This window comes from Gopherus flavomarginatus, chromosome 22 (assembly GCF_025201925.1).
Source record: "Gopherus flavomarginatus isolate rGopFla2 chromosome 22, rGopFla2.mat.asm, whole genome shotgun sequence".
Taxonomy (NCBI): Eukaryota; Metazoa; Chordata; order Testudines; family Testudinidae; genus Gopherus; species Gopherus flavomarginatus.
The window spans coordinates 13,043,895-13,063,232 of record NC_066638.1 but is presented as its reverse complement, the minus strand read 5'-3'; the positions used below and the strand labels follow the sequence as shown (position 1 = coordinate 13,063,232).

The window sequence follows — 19,338 nt, the reverse complement described above, 5'->3', positions numbered from 1 at the left end:
TTCTCTGTTTGAAGAGCCAGGAAGGCTTCCTGGAGTACAGCCCCCAGTATGATCATTAAGTGCCATCTCCCGCACTTGCTAGTTCGATGGCTTTGTTTACCTTACATGTAAATGTACTTCCATTGTGTCTGGCCTCCCCTTGCTCAATTTACATTGGAGACACAGTGAAGCAGGTGAAACAACAGTCCTGCGTCTAGGGCGGGCTGGGCTAATGTACTGCTTGCCAAACACACGCCCCCACCCAGACTCAAGCGTAGGGCATGCTGGGGGCAGGGGGGCTGTGTCAGGTCAGGATGGGGTATGGCCAGAATTCAGTTTTCTTTTTTCTTTTTTTTGTAGAATTTCAACAGATAACATGGATGTTTACTTGAAAGCATTTTACTCTGATTTTTATCCATTTAAATTTTCACCACTGCAATAAATGGGGGGGTGTCAGACAATGATTATTTAATGACCAAAGACACCGATGCAAAAAAACGCAAGCTTTATAACTGTCAAAACACAAATTGCCAAAACATACAGAATAAGTATCCTTAAATCAAAGGCTAGTAACTTCGGAAGCAGCAGTTTTCTTATTTTGCCTCTCTGTACATTTCACCTCCCAGAGATGGAAATATTTATGGTTGGTTTGTGGGTGTCCAGTGAAATCGACCGTTACCGTCTCTACGCTCCAGCAGAGCGGCCTGTAGGGAGGCAGGTGAGACTAAAGCAGGGCTTGGGACTGCCCTAATGTACCCCAGGGACTGCCCCAGCTCTCAGGGCAGCCCAGAAGGTGGAAATCCCTTGTTCCCCGGACTGTGCTTTCCCCTGACTGGTAACAGCACCAGTATCTGGCTCTTTGGTTAGGCTGCCCACCTATCAGGCACAGTCTGCATCACAGCCTGGCTGGAGTGGCACTCTAAGAGAGACCCCAAGGCAGCTGCAGCGCAGGATGGAGTGGCAGGGAGGGGAAATCCGACACAGACATGGCAGCCTGGCTTCCTCAGGCTGTCAGACACACCGCGGCTGGGCCTGAACTTGCACAAGTGACAGGAAGCTCGTCATCACCCGAGTGATGGCGGGTCCTGTCAACAAACCATGGCCGTGTAGCTCCCACCCGCCTCACAATCCTTGGGCACTGGGGTGGGTTATGGTATGGGGAAGAGAGGGGGGAGCAAGGCTCAGGGAATTGGAGGGTCTGCTGGAGAATTGGAGGGAAAGGTTGAATCCTCTCTTCCCGGGATCTAAACACAGGGTCATACACAGGAGTCAGGAGGTCTCAGTCAGTAAACCCTCCCTGCACTGCAAACTGGGAGAGGGTCCCAGCTTCAGGGGGTGGGGGTCTTGGGAGGGAAGGGTCCCCAGGATGGAAAAGCGGAGAACAACTGATCTAAACTCCTGATCCTCAGTCAGCGAAAATGGGTATAAGGTCCAGGGGCTTCACCTGAGCAGCACTGATCGACTCCCCGGAGGATCTGGCCCAGGGTTTTGCCCCCAGCGAGCGGCACAATTTAGAGCACATGCATTTCCAGCTGGAGAGTGGGCTGTGCCGTGTGCAAGGAAGAGAAGCATCCTGTGATCCAGGCTGCCACAAGTCGGGGTCCCACATGTTGCATATAGACCCACTTGTTTTTCCCTTAGCATAGTCCCCTCCCCTCTCACCTCCTGCCTTTGATCCTATTTTCCACTGGACACTTTTCTCCTCTGACCCTCCTTGTTCACCTGTCCCCTTTCCCAGAATCCAGACCCAACAATCTGCCAGGCCCTGTCAACTTTAACACACCCCATGGTGAGTGGGTTTGGTATTAGGAAAACCAGCTCCCCAGGCCCAGAGACCTGGAGCCTGAGTTGGGGCATGTCACTTATCCCAGATCTGCGGGGCCTTTATCCTTAATGAACTCCCAAAGGCAGTGTGGTCTAGCGGGAAGAGCAGGGGCCTTGGGCTCTATTCCCAGCTCTGCCACTGACCTGCTGTTGTAATCATGGGGGCAAAGTCACACAAGTCCAGATTCTTACCTAACGCCCAGTGATTTCGGCAGCAGGGGCCCAAATACCTTGGAGAATCTGGGCCTTGCCCGCAGCCTGTCTCGGTTCCCTACTTGCCTTCACAGCCAGCAGAGTCGTGTGGAGGGAGTGACGCTGGCAGACCAGGCGCTAACTCATGCCCGGGTCCATAGGCCGCCCTGAACACTGTCAAATGCAGAGCTGGACCCCAGTCTGGTTCAGCTGCGTGTTAGTGTTGCTAATACAGGGATTCGCTTTATAGAGATGTGTCGAGTGCTTGGATTTTATGAAATGCTTGTAAACTGTTGCCTGCATTAATCCCAGTGATCACATCCGTATCCCAGACTCTAAGGTAACGTTGAAGTGTTTGCTCTGGAACGATAAAAGTGTTTGCTATGAAACCGGAACCCCCCACAGCCAGGAGAGACGTGTTAGCGCGTGTGAAATACCAACGTCTCCCAAACACTGTCATCTCCTGCCCAACACAAGCTCTGCAGGCATCAGACAAGCCACTGCGGGACTTCAGAGAACACAAGACTCTGCTGATGGCTCCCCTCACACCCAGGCAGAGGAGACATGCGGCCGACCCATCTGTTTGAACTCTGGGGGACGAGACTAAACATGCCTCACCAGAAGGAACTTTATATCTCTACGCTCATAGGCGCCGCCTCCATGGGTGTTCAGCTCGGTGAAAAAAAAATAGCCACCCACCGATCAGCTGTTCGGTGGCAGGCCGAAGGGGGCGGAGAGGGGGCGGGAAGAGGCGGAGCGAGGGCAGGGTGTGCTTAGGGAAGGGGCTGGAATAGGGGCAGGGAGAGGCGGGGTGAGGACAGGGCCTATGGGGAAGGGGTAGAGAGGGCTGGGACCTCAGGACGGAGAGGGAGTGGAGCACCCACCCAGAAAAATGGAAGTCTGTGCCTGTGTCTATGCTGTTTGAAATCTGAGGGGCAAAGCCTTCTAAGCATAAGCAAGAGAGTCTCAGCTGTTAAGCTTGGGTTAGTCCTGAAGGACACACAGAGCTGCTTATCAGAGGAGCTTCTCTTACCTTTTAGAACCTGAGGCCGTAACTCGTTTGTGAATGTTTACCTGCTTTAACCGTGCCAATAACTCATTTCTTTTTTTAGTTTATAAATGTTTCATTAATCCATTAGAGAACTGGGAAGGGGGCTCTTCTGGGGGTGGGTTGGAGGTGCTAAGAGACGGCGGGGTGGGGGATGTTCATTAGGAGATAACAGGAAAATTTTGCATCGGGAAGGGGTTGGACCAGGCCTTGGGGAGGGGTGTCTCACCACACCCGCCAGCATTTGAAAGTTCAATACCAACATCTGGAGAGGAAGCTAGAGCCCTGCACTCAGCACAATAGGACAGGCTCAGGTCTGTCCCTGCTAAATGAGGAGGGCTGGATGCCAAGCACAGCTCTGCAGTGTGGATAAGCGGGTTCTCCTGGGCTCTTCGGAGGGTTCGTACATCGCTTTCAGCACAAGCTGCCCGCTGCACACACACACACCCTGCAAAGGGCCCCGCTGCCCATCTAGGAAATGCTGCATTAGGCCCCAAAGGTCCAGCAGCCACATAGAGCTGGGGCTAAACGCCAGCAGTCCCAAACCTGAGCATGCCGGGATGAGCCCTGAGCTTTCTTCTCCCACGCCACATGCAAGCCCCTCAGCGTCCTCCTCCTGCTGCTACAATGCGGCCTCCAGGATCCCACTAAAACTGGCCCTGGTAATTGCTATTGCACCAGAGACGCGCTGGTTGTTTTTCTTCAACGCTCACTGCTCAGGCTGCTTCGCCACTGCCATCCCCGGCCGGATTTGAACCATTTCACTTCCATTTTCATCGTCTCGTATCATTTAACACACAGTGGCTGCTGATTTTAAACCATGCTCAGCTAGTGAGAGCGTTCAGAGGCCGTTAGCTTAACAACCGCCAGCATCTCGGCTCCTGGGCTCTCCAGGATGCCCACTTGACTGCCAGACAATGCTCAGCGTACACGGACCCCTGCGTCCATCCACTACTCTCACAGCCCTGCACAAACGACATATTTACCCCCTCACACACACACCCCACCCGCTCCCTGGGATGTGATGTTATCCTCATTCACAGTTGCGGGAACAGAGAAGGGACTGAGTGAGGCAGCAGAAGAGCTGCTGGCAGAACCCAGGAGTTCTGGCACCAGGCCCTACACTCAGCTCACAGCGCTAAGAGGAGAAGCTGGTGCCACAAAAGGACGTAGGGGTTATGGTGCCACTGGAACTACAACAACGGGCTCCACAGAGGCTGCATTCGGTGCTAAGACTCCCTGAACAACAAATTGGGAGAAGTGCTAGGTTCCCTCAGTTCACCAGGGCTTAGGCGTGAGACAGGAGTCTGGACGCCTAGAGGGAGGGACATGCCCAGAGACAGAAACTTCGGTGCCAGGGGAAACTCTGACAGCAACAATTCAAGCACCGAGTGAGTTTAGGCCCCTGTGGAGTTCATTTGCAGCCGAACAGGAGCTTAGGCACCTAAGTATTGTTGTGAGTCTGGGCCAGAATGAAGGAGTCTTGATTCCCAGCCTCCTCCAATCCATAAACAACCCCCATCCCTCCGAGTTAGAAATAAAACCCAGGAGTCCTGGCAGCCAGCCTCTCTGCTCTGTCCCCTAAACTACACTCAGCTCACACAGCTCGGCACAAAACCACGCAGTCTTGATTCCTAGCCCCCTCCTGCACTAACCCCTAAGCTACACTCCCCAAGTTAGGAACAGAATCCAGTGGTCCTTGCCCCTTGCTTTAACCCCCAGACCATATATGTAGCCATCACACTGCAGCGAAAGCCAGGGCAGCTGCCAGAGAGCGATAAGGCCAGGCATGGGAAGGTGACGCTGACAGGACTGGCCAGCAGTCAGCGTGTGTCTGAATCCCAGACCTGATCGCCTGCAGTCTCAAGCCACCAAGGCCAGGGACACAATGAAATGAAAATGAGATTATTAATTTCTTTCCATTTTAATAACACCGGATGCTGTAACTAACCAAGCCAAGTCATTTATTTAAATCTACCATTGTTTTCTTGACAGTGGTCCTTTAATTATTAATAGCTTTTACCACTGTTTAATTTAAATTAATCCTCATTATTCTCTTCCAAGAACTCTCCCCTGGCAATTCAGGCTTTCAGGAAAGAACAGTACTGTAATAAAAGGGCTAGTGCATGCATGCACCACTGCCCTCTATTGGATGAAATCTGAACTACTCAATTGTGTGTAATGGGCCCCATACTGCTAGCAGCTAAGGGAGTTCTCTTTTAGCTCACTTAGCAGGGATCTGAGTTCTAGCTTGGAGTGTGCCACCATGAGGTCCAATGTAGCATTGGATCTGTGACAATGTTGCTTTTTGCAGTTGCAGCGGGGTTTTTTTGCTTTCCAGTTAGATTACTATGGAGCCATTTTTCTGTGATTTCATCAGCTGCTTGCAGATGTGTGAAAAAAATCCCAGCCCTTGGCCAAAGCGGCACAGGGATGGGGGAGAGCAGGCAGGAAGCCGGGAATGGTGGGTTTGTCCATTTGCCAAGGGGCGGGGGGACTGATTTTTCAGGGCGAGTGAAAGGTGCAAACTGCAGATGAGAGAGGCCCTGAGAAACTGGCACATCATGGTGACCCCAGGTGTGCAGAACACAGGCCCAATGGCCTGACAAATCTGTCTCATTCACATGCAGCGAGGCCTAGGACCTTCCTCCCTCGGCCCCCAAAGAACCACATGCCTCCAAGCTGTAAGGGGGAGCTGATCACCCCAACAACAGTAGGTACCTCATCCCTTCTGTGTGCAGCCACTAAAAGGCACATCACTCTTTCCTAAACGCACACAGGGCCAGATCCCCAGCTGGGGTAAATCAACATAGCGCCACTGAAGTCCACACAGCTGCACCAATATAGCCCAGGGTGAGGATTTGGCACACCATGTACCCCTTCTGTAGAGCTCTTCCTCCAAGGATAGTAGAGAGGCCTCATTTATCCCTATCTGAGGAAAGGAGAAACTGAGGCAGGGACATGATTAAACCAATGTGCCAGCACAACAGCTAGGACCAGAAGAAGATCTCCTCAGTGGGAATCTAGCACCCTGTCCAGACTGCCTCTTAGCCAGTCCTCCTGTTGCCAGGGCTCCTGAGGGTTTGCTTACCCCTCCACCCCCCACCCCCATTAATGAAACCACCCCTCTGGACCCAATGTCCTTATGCAGCGTTTTAGGCTGATGTAGGGAGAAGATGGTGTAATTGATGGGAGTCAAATTCCATTGTGGAACGTAGAGCTAACATGTAGATTTCTTTCTCTCTCCCCTTTTTCCATCCCTGCCTGTGCGTCCCCCTCCCCCCAGCAAAATGATTCCTGCACTAATGAGATTGGCTCCATTTGACCCAGGAAAAGCGGGGACCCTGAAAGCCATCACCAGCCCGCTCTGACATCTGAACCGCAGCCAACGGCCGTCTTCTGAAAGCAATCGCTCTCCTTGTCCAATCTGCCAGGGGCTCATTAATAAATGAAAGCCTCGCCTCCCCCTAGAAAAGCCAGACAACGAAGTGAGACTAAAATTAACCTGCTGGAGAGAACTCAGAGAAATGACTTCGCAGCCGAGGCGGGGGGACGTGCGCAGGCCCCTGGCGTCAGGCATGGAAAGACACTGGGAGATATCTGGCTACGTTCATATGGGCTCCTCTGGGGAATGTTCCGTAGGGACCAGTACCGCATTGGCCAGGGACAGGCTGAGACATGTTAGGGCTTCTCCATCTCTGACTCCAGTTTACTCTGTTCGGGTTCTCGTCCTGTCCTCATTCCCACCGTACGTGAGCACCTTCCAGTCGGGCATTAAGCTGCCTTACTAACACGTGTGGTTCGGCCTGTCTCCGGGAGGGAATATTCGGAAGGCATTCTGTGCAGACTGCTCTGTTTTTAAGGAAGCAACGGCAGGGCAGAGAAGACTGTCTCACTATTCTGGAAGGTTGGGGATGACTCCTGGGAAAGCTCATTCCAGTCTCAGATCGGCCCTCGAGAAGGCTCTGTCTCCTGCCCAGATGAGGTTTACTCCTCAGGGTCCAGGAGAAATTCCCTTTGTTCCAGTTCCTGGCGCGTCCCCACCCCACCTCCGTTTCACCTTTCAGGAGATCAAATCAAATTGCCAAGGGTAGCTGATGTCATGGTGGCATGAATTCTGCAAAACACCAAATTGGCCCTAGCTTGTGAATGTGTGCTGAGCTCTGCAGGCCAAATCCTGAGCTGGCGTAAATCAGTGATGCTCCATGCACTGATTTACACCAGCAGAGGATCTGGTCTGGAACAAAACCCAAAGCCTGGTGAATTCCATGGGGTGCTCTAATGAAACAGACACACATTCTTCTCCTGAGCCGTCTGGAGCCCCATACTGGGACAGAGTTGTCTGCCCTTCCTCCCGTAATCCCAGGGGCATGTGGGGTGGGGCCCAGTCCTACTAAGGCACAGGATCCAGGAAGGGTGACAGAAGGGGGCTCCCATGCCAAGGAAAGGAAGGATGGTCCAGTGGTGAAGGTGCGAGCTTTGGCCCTCAGAGACCTGGCTTCAAGTTCTGCTGCTACAGCCTTCCAGGGTGACCTTGAGCAAGGTAACTAGCCTCTCTGTGCCTCAGCTCCCCATCTATATAATGAGTGCAGTGAGACTTGATACACTACAGATTGCTGAGGTACTGTGGTGTTGGTAGACAGAGGCAGCTGGGGCTGACTCATGGTGAGTACCGCAGAGGAGTATCTTACTGTGTGTGCTTATCGGTGGTACGTTCCCACACAGCTCATCAGCTGCCTGTTATCAGCACTCCCAGCACGCAGACAGGGACGCTGAGCCTTCGCAAAGCCCATCGCAGCTGCTTCCACCCACGGGAATCCATTAGGCTTGACCACTGCTATTCCCAAGCCGCCTTCCCCACTAGGGAGTAGTAACAATGATTAGCAATATAAGTAACGGCTAGATGATAGGGAGGATTCGACATCTGGAACCTAAGCCACATACACCACTCGCTGAGAGAAGTGGAGAGTAAAACCTCAAGCACAATGCATGTTTGGATCGGCAGCAGAGCAGCACCGAGGGCACATGGGAGCATCACCCCCAGCTCCCCAGCCTGTTAGGGAAACACTCGGAGCACAGCTCCAAGCAGGCAGAGAACTAGCAATCCCAGGGGGTTATGCAGACTGGGCCAAATTCTCGGAAGAGTGCAGGGCCATGTTTTCTTGACCCCAGCAAATCTCACTGAGACACTTCAGGGCTAGATTTTCACATGAGCTCGGCCCCCAGGGTCTGTTGACAATCTGGCCATGTATTTAGGAGAATATGAGAGGGGAGCTCCTCTGTCCCGGAGACAGGGATGGTATCCCAAAAGCTAAAAAAAGGAGCCCAGAGCATGGATATTCTTATAATACAGGGGTAGGTAACCTATGGCACAGGCAGCACGCGAGCTGATTTTCAGTGGCACCAGTCCGGGGGGCTCTGCATTTTAATTTAATTTTAAATGAAGCTTCTTAAACATTTTAAAAGCCTTATTTACTTTACATACAACAATAGTTTAGTTATATATTATAGACTTATAGAAAGAGACCTTCTAAAAACGTTAAAATGTATTACTGGCACGCGAAACCTTAAATTAGAGTGAATAAATGAAGATTCGGCACAGCATTGCTGAAAGGCTGCCGACCCCTGTTATAATGCCACCATGCTACAAATATCGTTTGAAAACTGAACACCCTATAGTAGCTCTAATGTACTTACAAATCTAAGTAGTACAGTGATGTCTTGTGGCCAGATGGGACTCAGGAGCTCTGCCACAGATCTCTCTATGTAACCTTGGGCAAGGCATTTAATCTCTGGGTGGCTCAATTCCCCATCTGGACAGTAACGTATCCTTTCTCCCACCCCTTGTCTCCTTACATTGCAAGCTCTTAGGGAGTGGGAATGTCTCTGACTCCATATGGCGAAAAAGGCCAGTATCTGCTGGGCTGTATTAACAGGAGGGTCATATGTGAGACACGGGAGATAATTGTCCTGGTCTACACAGCACGAGTGAGGTCTCAGCTGGGCTACGGTGTCCAGTTGTGGGAGCCACACTTTGGGAAAGACGTGGACAAATTGGAGCGAGTCCAGAGAAGAACAAGAGAAATGAGGTCTGGTTTTCTAAACCTTTTATATGAGGAAATGTTAAAAAGCGGCGGGGGGGGGCATGTTTAGTCTGGAGAAATAAAGACTGAGGAGGGAGGGATAGCTCAGTGGTTTGCGCATTGGCCTACTAAACCCAGCCTTATGAGTTCAATCCTTGAGGAGGCCATTTGGGGATTGGTCCTGCTTTGAGCAAGGGGTGGGACTAGATGACCTCCTGAGGTCCCTTTCAACCCTGAGAATCTATGAAATGATAATGGTCTTCAACTATGTTAAGGGCTGTTTATGAAGAGGGCTGTGTTCTCCATGTGCACTGAAGGCAGGACAAGTAGTAATTGGTTTAATCTTCAGAAAGGGAGATTTAGGTTAGCGATTGGGCAACCATCCCTAACTATAAGGGTAATTAGGAAGTTGTGGAATCCCCATCACTGGAGGTTTTTAAGACCAGGTTGGACAATCACCTGACAGGGATGGCCTAGAGGTTTTCTTGGTCCTGCCTCAGCACAGGGAGCTGGGCTTGATGACCTCTCGAGGGCCCTTGCAGCCAGGCATGTGTATGATCCTATGGTCTGTACAGCGCCTGGCACAGGGGACTTGGTTGGAGCAATGCCATGAGGTGTAAAAAAATATTTGAAACTGGAATAGGTTTTTAAAACGCAGTTTAATCTAATCTGGGAACACAAATACTGAAATGTTTTAATTATAATGGGCTGGCTAGTGCATGGTGTTACTACAGGGCAGATTCAAAGTGGTTTGGCTGCTTAACTATGCATTTCTGACCTTAATAAATAAATAAAGGTTTTTTAGTATAACTGCAGTTTTGAATTTCCTGGGTTTATAATTGGTTTAGGGGATAATTACAACATCCCTGTTGCAATTAACTTATCGTTAAGTTACCGATACAGCCTCTCAACCTCAAAACCACTGCATTACGGTGAAGTTAAGTGAGACAATAATAACAGCATTTCACAGTAATTGCCACACATTTTCATCACGCTCATGGCAAACTCTAAAGGGAGGTGGCCTCCTTTGCAGATAGAGCGCCACCCGGATCAATCTCTAGTCGGGTGACCAGATGTCCCAATTTCATAGGGACAGTCCCTATTTGCGGGTCTTTTTCTTTTATAGGCTCCTATTACCACCCATCCCCTGTCCCGATTTTTTACATTTGCTGCCTGCTCACCCTAATCTCTAGCTAGGTCCTTAAGGTGACGTGATTGGATATTCAGTTCATTCTCATTACTGGCGATCTTACCACACTCCTGAAGCTTTAGGCGTCCCCGTGATTGCCAGCCACATGGCAGGCATTCCTTGGGGAAAAACCCTTCGCAACTGGTTGGTCTTCCATCCTGATAATAAGAGAATGCCACCAAAACCTAAGTCGTGCTGATTGCTGGGTTCGGCTCTGCCTAGTCTCACTGCTGAAATTATAGAGTGATTGTCTGATAATTAGTAGCATTACAGCAGGACCTAGAACCCCAGTCACGGGCCAGACCCCATTGTGCCAGGTGCTGCACAAACACAGAATGGAAAAACAGTCCCTGCCTCAAAGAGCTTATAAGCTAAGCTTGTCTACACTAGAAAGGGTCAAAGTAAGCTATACCGGCAAATGTTCTTATTTACCAGTATACGTGTGTATACCTGCGTTTGCCAGTATAAAAATGTCATTAAAACAATCTTCCTCCTCACTGACATGACTATATCAACCCAAGTTTTAAGTGCAGACCTACGTATACGGCAAGAGACAACAGGTGGCGACAGACAGGCGCAAACTGCCAGTCACCCTCTAAGCAAACACATACCATTTTTAAACTGCGAAAGGCTAATTGTGTCACACTCTCCTGACAGAGGTAAATCAGGGATCTGCCCACAGGCAGAGCACAAGTGATAGATAACCCTAGCAACAGGTATGATATCTCCCACTCACAAGGCAATTAATGAAGTATCACACTGCACTCGTGTTTAACAGCCCCCACTTACTTAAAATAAATCCTGCTCCCTGTTGAAGTGGCATAGACCTGCCGGAAGAACTGATTTTTCGATGCAGTGGCTGAACTGAAAAAAAAAATTGGGAGAAAAAATCACTTCGGCTCAATGCAAAACACCATTTATTTTTGGCAAAACAAAATATTTATGTCGTGAGGTCAAATTAACCACTTGGTTGGACTCAAAGCAAAGCTTATCATTGTCCAGGGTTTTATTATTTTTTTAGCCTTTGTTTTAGAATAAAATTGAAGTACAATTCAAAACAAAGTCATTTTGAATTTAAAAAAAAAATTAAATGTTTCATTCTGAAAACAGTAAAAAGGAAACATTTGGACTTTTTGTTTGCTTGGCCGAAATAATTCAGTGAATTCAACACAAGCTGGTGAAATGTTTCACTTGCCCTGAGTCTGCGTTTTGTGTCAAAAAAAAGTTTTGTCTGAAAAACGACACCCAGCTCTGCTCTGAAACCAAGGCTCTTTCAGGTGACAGCTTGCAGGGGGCGCTACAGGCCTGCCGAGTGTTGCAACCCTGCCAAAGGGTTTCCACCTCCAGCTGCTGGGGCCTTGCTCCTTGGAGATCTGCCCATGCACATAAGCGCCAGGTATTCAAGAGGCCAATAGCGGGAGGTCAGGTGAGCGAGCAGAGCACAGAGCTTACAGGCGGGACCTGGCTTCACCAAAGCAGCTAGTTTAATCCTATTGAGTGGTGCTTGCTCTCCAGCTGCGGCAGCTGCTGAATGCCTGACTTGGGAGATGGACCTCAACCTCTGCCGTTGTACTGAACGGAGGTGGGTTAGTCTTTCCCCCACTTCATCACCCATCACCCAAAAGTATCTCTCCCAGCCAGTCAGGTTACGTTACAAATCGAGGAAGAGGAGCAGAGCCAGACAAAATGAGAGAGGACGATTACAAGGCAGAGCCACTGAAAGGGCAAATATTGCCTGCACGGACACGTAATCCAAAGGCAAGCTCTGTTCCATCGCCGGCTGGTTTCAGATTTGAGTTCTGCAAGCTAGGAGCCTTCCTGCAGGCAGCGACTGGCTCAAGGCAAAGCGTCAGGACGTGCCCATGGAGTTCTCCAGCACTTGTTAAAAGCGCTCCATGGGGAATCCAAATCCAAAGCACGGAGAGTCCGTTCTGCAGCCAAACACGGTGGCTAAGTGCTTTCAGTTGCAATGTGGGTCATCAGGATCCCTTCTGGGTTCTAGAACTCCTGGGACCTAGGCCTCTGCACACAGCATGTAAACAAGATATTTGCCTGCAGGACGTCTGCTCTTTAATTAAATCTCGCTACTTAACAGACATATGACAGGGTGCTCAAGCAGTGGTGACATCTCCTCAGAGCCACCGCGAGTTACTAAAAAGCAGGGATTTCAGATCTGTGTTCCACGAGGAAAGAGATCATAAACTACGTGCATACTAAGAGGGAGCGTGGGTCAGTGGGTCAGGCCCAGAACTAAGTCAGGAGACCTCAGTCTACACCTTACTCTGCTATCGACTTGCCGGGTGACCTGGGACATGTCACTTTCCACCTCCATGACTTGTTTCCCCTCCCTCCTCTGTCTGTCTAGAGTGTGAACTCTCAGGGGCAAGATGTGACTTTGACCACAAGGATGTACAGCACCTACCACAATGGTGCCCCAATCTCAGCTGTAGGGACTGGGTATGTCTGAATGCCCCTTTTCTAGTACACAGCATGGCTTTCCATCATGGCTGTGGCAGGCATCAGTCTGTCAGGCAGTGGCGGGCAACTTGCGGCCCGGCCCATCGCGGTAATCGGATTGCGGGCCGCAAGACAGTTTGCTGACATTGACCATCCGCAGGCATGGCCCCTCCACAGCGCCCAGTGGCCGCAGTTCACCGTTCCCAGCCAATGGCAGCTGCAGGAAGCAGTGGGCCGCAGGTTGCCCAGCGCTGCTGTAAGGGCTTGCAGGAAGCAATGACGTGTTTGCACGTTTCCCTCTCCTTGTTAGCAAATCGCTCCTGATTGCTGCTAACAGATTCATGACTCTGAGGGGTTAGAAGATGTTTCGTCAAATCACATTTGCAGCCCGTAGCTTGTTCACTTTAACTGTACAAGCCCACCTGGGACCCCAGGTATGTACCGGAGCCACAAGCCCACACTGCCAGCCACGCTGCTGCAGCTTCACTGCGAGTGTCATTGGAGGTGATTTGATCAAAGATAGCTCTGTACACCTACAGGTGCTGCAGTCACAGCTCTGAGTGCAGCTTAGACACACCCACCAGTCCACAGGCCTCCATCTGCAGCGCTTTAATCCACTGCTGGGGACAAACCTTCAGACACACAAATCATTCATGTGCGTGGGGTTCACTTTCATTTGCACCAGAACGCCGCAGTTGTGCAAATACTCAAGAGAGTTATGAACTCCCAGACACAAGATCTCATTGAGGCCAATTCTAGTCTGGTCTATACAGCTATTGTGACCTCGGGACCCCTTGGTGCAGAGGGCACAGACGGTGCATAGGGTTTTACAGGGATCCTCTACACTGGATATCCACGTAATAGTTCACCAAAGGTTGGCACGTGAGGTCTCTAGTGAGAGCCAGCAGCCCCCGGTCATTGCAATCCCTGCCAAATGTACGTAAAGATCATTCTTAAGAAGTGACGCATCTACACTGCAAGTTATCTCCGTAAGGTAAGGCAGGACAGCAGGTGGTGATATGCCCTGGACAGTTTCCTGTCAGACAGGGTAATTGACACTTATCTCTGTCTGGTCATTGCATATTGTCCACTTCATAATGGCGGGCTATTTGCATCCTGAGCCTGAAGCTAATCACAAGGTTGTGAATTCACCACGGGAAGCCCCAGGAAAAGAAGAATCAGCACGGGACACCCTGTTTATGAAAGAGAACGAAGGACTGCCCTGATCCATGGAAAGGCACCAAGAAGGCAAGCGCACAGCATGACTCTCTCATGAATGGAAGAAGCCAGCCAAGTCAGCCTGTAAAACCCCAGAAGGGCTTTGGGTGAGCAGTGCCGTGTGCGAGAGGAAAGTGTCTGTCAGTAAGTCTAGGCTCCAGAATGTGTGGTATGAGTGTATCTGAACTGTAGCCCTCTGTTTCCAGTACTTCTACTCGCTGTCACTTGTATCTCTGAGCTTATTAAATAAACGTACATTTAATTTCACTATGAACATATCTAAGCGCCGTGGCGATGTGAGGTGGTGCTGGGACACTGGGCCGTACCATCCCTTTGGGAGCAGCTCATTGGTGAACACTGCGAGCGTCCAGTGGAACAGGGGCTGGACATGCCAGGGAGATGCTCAGAGGCTGGAGTCTGCCCATTGCCAACCTTGGAGAGCAACGGCGGGGCCTGAGGGTCCCATGGGGAGGGCTGGTGGAGTTGGGGAGCTGATCCCTGGCAGGCACAGACAAGGCTTCCTACACTAATGGCGGTGGAGCAGGGGGGCGGGAAGATGCCTCACATCCCTGGGGACCCCCGGGAAGTATCACAGGCTCTTCTACCAGCCTGACCACTGCAGAGTCTGAGCACCTGCCAGTCACACATGAAATGATGCAAGTCACAGGTTTTATTAGACATTTATATGGAGAGTGAGAATCTACCCTGTTGTGCTAGTAAATACTCCAGTGTCCTGGAAGGGATCTAAACCCTCCTGGGTCAGGGCATGGTCCAGCCCCTAACCACCAGGGGTGTGAAGGGGAATGCTCATCGGCAGTGTCACCTAGTTGTCAGGCGGGGATGTGGCATGTTGTCTTTGTCCTGGGCGTTCTCCTTCCTCAGCAGCAGTTGGCGCTAGCCACTGTCAGAGACGAGATCCTGGGCCAAACAGACCTGGAGTCCACACCAGTCTGGCAGTTCCTACCTTCCCTCTGCCCTGTAAGAATAAGAGCCCGTGCATCCCAGAGAATCCGAACTCGGAGCTCTGACAGGTTGAGATGTTTATTGGTTGGTCCGTTCCCTTCCTGCCAGCTGTGTGCGTGGGAAGGGCTTGGTGCCTGCTTTGGTAAACGGCTCCGTTGCAGGGGTTTCCCGCTGGCGAACGTGCTGATTGACACCATGCCCCGAGGGGGTTCACTGTGTGCGGCATTCAGAGCAGAAGCAAAACCGGATACAGAATGACGCTACGCAAAGGGCTGAGTGCACAATTATCATGGATGGTTGGGAACACTAGACCTCGGCGCTACCAATTGCAATGTGCAGCGATTCTCTGGGCAATGACACCAGGTGCTCTGTACAATCAACCTGGGAACTCCCTGACCCTGCCAGGCAGGGGGCAGGGGGGCATGCAGTGGTGTCTCTCTTTACCCACAGGGCAGGGACAGCACAGACAGTGTCAGGGTGGGCTTCCCGGACCCACCACTGATGCACACCGGCTCTGAACCGGTGGGCTCCCCCCTAAGGCAGAGTGGTCCCTCCTGGCCTGTTCTCTCCCTCCTCTTTGCTGAGCTGTGAGCATTTGGGGGTACGTTTTTTTAAACAAACAGCTGCCTGCTTGGCCTGGCTGGGACCAGCGCATTTTGCCGAAGGCTGCTGAACACGCACCAGGTGGCAACAGTCTGCAGTGGCTGCTAAGGCAGACTGGGAGTGCGGCCAGTGACCTGGGTCACTCGGTCATCAACCTGCAGATTAACAGGTGTGGGGATCGTGACCATCTGCCCTTTCCCAGATAGATGGAAGGAGGGTCCCACTGCAGAAAAGGCCTTGGTGAAAGGCTCCATCAGAACTTCTTACAAACTGGCCCCACAGGACAAGATGGGACTCGCTTGTCGGGCCCTGGCAATTTATGCCCCCTGTTAGTATTTCAGTTCACACCATAAAGCGACAGAGCTCAGCCAGCTCAGAGCCGGATGTGGCATCAAGCAGGTGCAGACAAAAAACCATCAGTGGCACACAGAAACCAGCGAAGAACAGTTTCTACCCTCCAGAATAGCCGAGTCGGAGCCGGGGGGAGATGTAATCCACAAGCAGGGTGAGGTGGCTCTTACCGTGCAGCCAGCGCCAAGAGGAAACGGAACGAGTTAGCGAGTTAACACACCTTTGAGGGAAACGGATTGAGATTTTCACCAGCCACTGTGCCTCACTCCAAAGCGATCATTGCACTGCAGGGCCCGGGGAGCTGGCGGCAGAGCTGCCAGAACCAGCCACTCTGCTCAGCAAAGTGGGGCTCCACGTGAAAAGCCATCACATGTGTGCTAGGACTGCAAACACCGGGGCAGGCTGTTAATCTCTTCACTGCTGCTCCCCCGACCCCAGCCACTAGTGCAACAGTGCAGCACAGCGGGGCAACCCATTGGAATGTGCCTGGCCTGTCAATGGAGACGGCATGTCCACCCACCCACCTGAAACATTAGGCACCGTGACGGCTTTAGTTATTCAACTGTGTCTTGGGCCTTTAAATCCCATCCACAGAGGCAGGCAGCTGTCTTGTATCCAGGGCAGTGCAGATACACACACACATGCACACACACACTGTGCTCTCTCTTGTGTGGGTGACACTGTGCTTTTGGTCCCTTGTCTTCTCCTAAGCTTGGGGTCCTCCTGTCTGCAAGTGCCGGACAAGTGGCTCCATGGCACCAGAGAGCACGGAAAGGGATCCTAGGCTTTGCTCTAACCCTGCCGCGTGCAGCTATACCACACACAACCACAGGTGGGCACGCTGTGCCCCTGTATGCCGCTTCCCCGCCCTGGCGGGGTGTTTGCAATGCCGAGGCACCCTGGGGCTATGGTCTAGGTGTACTTAGCCCTGTCTCAGCGCGGGAGGACAGAGGAGAGGGCCTCTTGGGCACCCTGGGGCTATAGTCTAGGTGTACTTAGCCCTGTTTCAGCATGGGAGGACGGAGGAGAGGACCTCCTGGGGTCCTCCCCAGCCCTACATTTCTATGATTCTATTCGCCTCTAGTTTGCAGGTAACTCCCTCCAGTTCCCAGGGTTGGGCTGGCCCAGTTTAGCTGAACCTCCCAGGACTTACCGCCGGCCTCCCTCCTAGAGGGGGTCCATTTCGGGGAGGACTGAGGCACGCCGGCAGAGCGGTTTGCTCTGCCCTCACCAGTGTTGCCTGTGTCCTAGGAACATGTAGGGGACCTCAGTCTCCACGGCTGCGAATCATGCACCTCGCAACAAGCATCACCAGCTTGCCAAGCAAGAGGAATACTGCCAGACACAAGGGTGGCGCCAGGCATGTTCATAGAATCCTAGAATCTCAGGGCTGGAAGGGACCTCAGGAGGTATCTAGTCCAACCCCCTGCTCAAAGCAGGACCAATCCCCAACTAAATCATCCCAGCCAAGGCCTGACCTTAAAAGCCTCTAAGGAAGGAGCCATGTTGCAGGGACATGGCTCCTCCAGCAGCCAGCTCTCCCATGGTGCTGCAGGGAAGAGAAGCTGGAGGTTACACCCCCTGGAGCTGCCATGCCTGAGCAAAGCAATATCCCCCCGGTGCCTTTTTAATGAGGAAACATGACAGCACTGGCTGCCCTCTCAAGGATGGCTCCGTTCGGCCAGCTAGCACCCGACCCCAGGACAGCTGGCAAGGGCTCCCTGCCTGCTAGGCAGCAGGAACAGAGGGGAAGGGTTGCAGGGAGACAAGGTCTTTTCATTTCCCTGCCTGGGCACAGGACAACGCACCCCTAACAACTCACTGTTCTCCGGCCTTCCCACAACCCCCCCTCAGCTGTGGGTTGCAAAGCTGCGTGGTGGCTGAGTACAGGGACATTCACTCACTTCAACCCACCCCAAAACTCAGCATGGCAGTGCGACCCTGTGGCTAGAACACCAAAGTGGTGCTATGGAGACCAGGGTTCTTGTCCCAGCTCCGCTCCTAGCCTGTTGGGTGACGGTCACAAGTCACTTACTGCCCAGTACCTCAGTTTCCCCATCTGTAAAGCAGCGACAATGATACTGACCTGCTTTGTAAAGCACTTGGCGTTCTGCTGCTAATATTATTGCAATCGTTTAAAAGAATCATTAGGAATCAAGTGGGAAAGCACAGTCTCATCTGCCTGTCAATGAGGAGAAGCAGCCCCGGGTGAAGCTTCCATTTGAATGCATGGAAAAGCAGGAGGATTTCACAGCTGCTGTGAGATCATTTGTGTGCATCTTTTAAAACAAAACAGGGCTGGTTTCACCACAACTGGGTCAATTTCACAGTCAAGTAACTCATGACAAGGATGTAATCAGAACCCCAATACATCAAATAAATAATCAGAAACAACCCTTTGTGGTACGGTAATGCCCCACCGTGCTTGCTGCTGCACAGACACAGAGATGAGACAATCCCTTCACCCAAGTTTGGTGGGTCTCAGCCCAGCTCCTTGCCCACAGATGACCACATCCCAATGGCCACTGCCACAGCTGGCCCCACCTCAGCAGAAAGGCCAAGCACAGAGTGACCACGGAGATGGAATTCCCTGCATCCTCCAGAGCTTTGAGGGAACGGTACTGGGGAAGGCTGCCCCACCACCGCAGGTAAGCTGAACTTTTCTATCCTCAGGGCTGTCGATCTCACGCCATCTATCAGAGCTGAATCCACTTTGAAGAAAGGGGATGAGATGTGAGGGTGGGGAACAGCCCAGGGTTTAATCAAACCATATTTTCCAGCACAATTCACAGGCGCTGTGAGAAAAATCACTTCTCTGCCAGAGGATTCCCGTGATGCCGCTGCAATGAGCGAAATGACAGCAGCTCCATTTAACAAAGTCTCTTTGAATTCCTCTGAAGGCTGCTGTGAAAATCCAATCCCGAGTCCAATTAACAAGCTCCCCCCACCAGCAGCTCCAAGGGGCCAAAAAAGCCAAGCGACTCCTGGCAAACAGACCTCCTACGCTCTTCGGCTGACTCCTGGAGTCTCATGGCAAGGGCAGCAAATGGGGGGGGGGGAGTCTGGCTCGCTGGGGAGGGGGGACGGAGACAAGGGGTGGAAATGGCCGGCTGGCGGCTGTGCTGGGGAGTCGTGCTGAGGCTGCTTTGTCAGCCATTGGCGCAAATGTTTGGAAACAAACGAAGCAGCCGCTCTGAACCAACACCGGGGGGGGGGGGGGGGGGGGAGGAACAACTGTTCTCCTCCAGGATGTTCCTTTTTCTTTTTTTTTTTAAATACACAAAAAGGGTATGAAAGGGAGCCTGGCAAAGAGGGGATTCGAGGCCCCGTGAGCCTTTGGCAGCAAGGACAGGCCAGCTGGAATTTTTTTAGAAAGGCTCGGGGGAGGCTTCAGTCAAATCCTTCAACAGGATTAACTGGGCCAGGCCCTC

At 51.8% G+C, this 19,338-nt stretch overlaps 1 protein-coding gene across 3 annotated transcripts in view; it reads right to left on the bottom strand.

Annotated features, from left to right (window-relative positions):
• The window catches only part of PTPRU (protein tyrosine phosphatase receptor type U), a 704,694-nt gene that overhangs the window by 615,353 nt on the left and 70,003 nt on the right, over window positions 1-19,338 (bottom strand). For all 3 annotated transcript variants that reach the window (XM_050932286.1, XM_050932285.1, XM_050932288.1), the window contains exon 3: window positions 11,105-11,179. In XM_050932286.1, coding sequence (XP_050788243.1) covers window positions 11,105-11,179 — 75 coding nt within the window. The remainder of the gene's footprint in view (window positions 1-11,104; window positions 11,180-19,338) is intronic.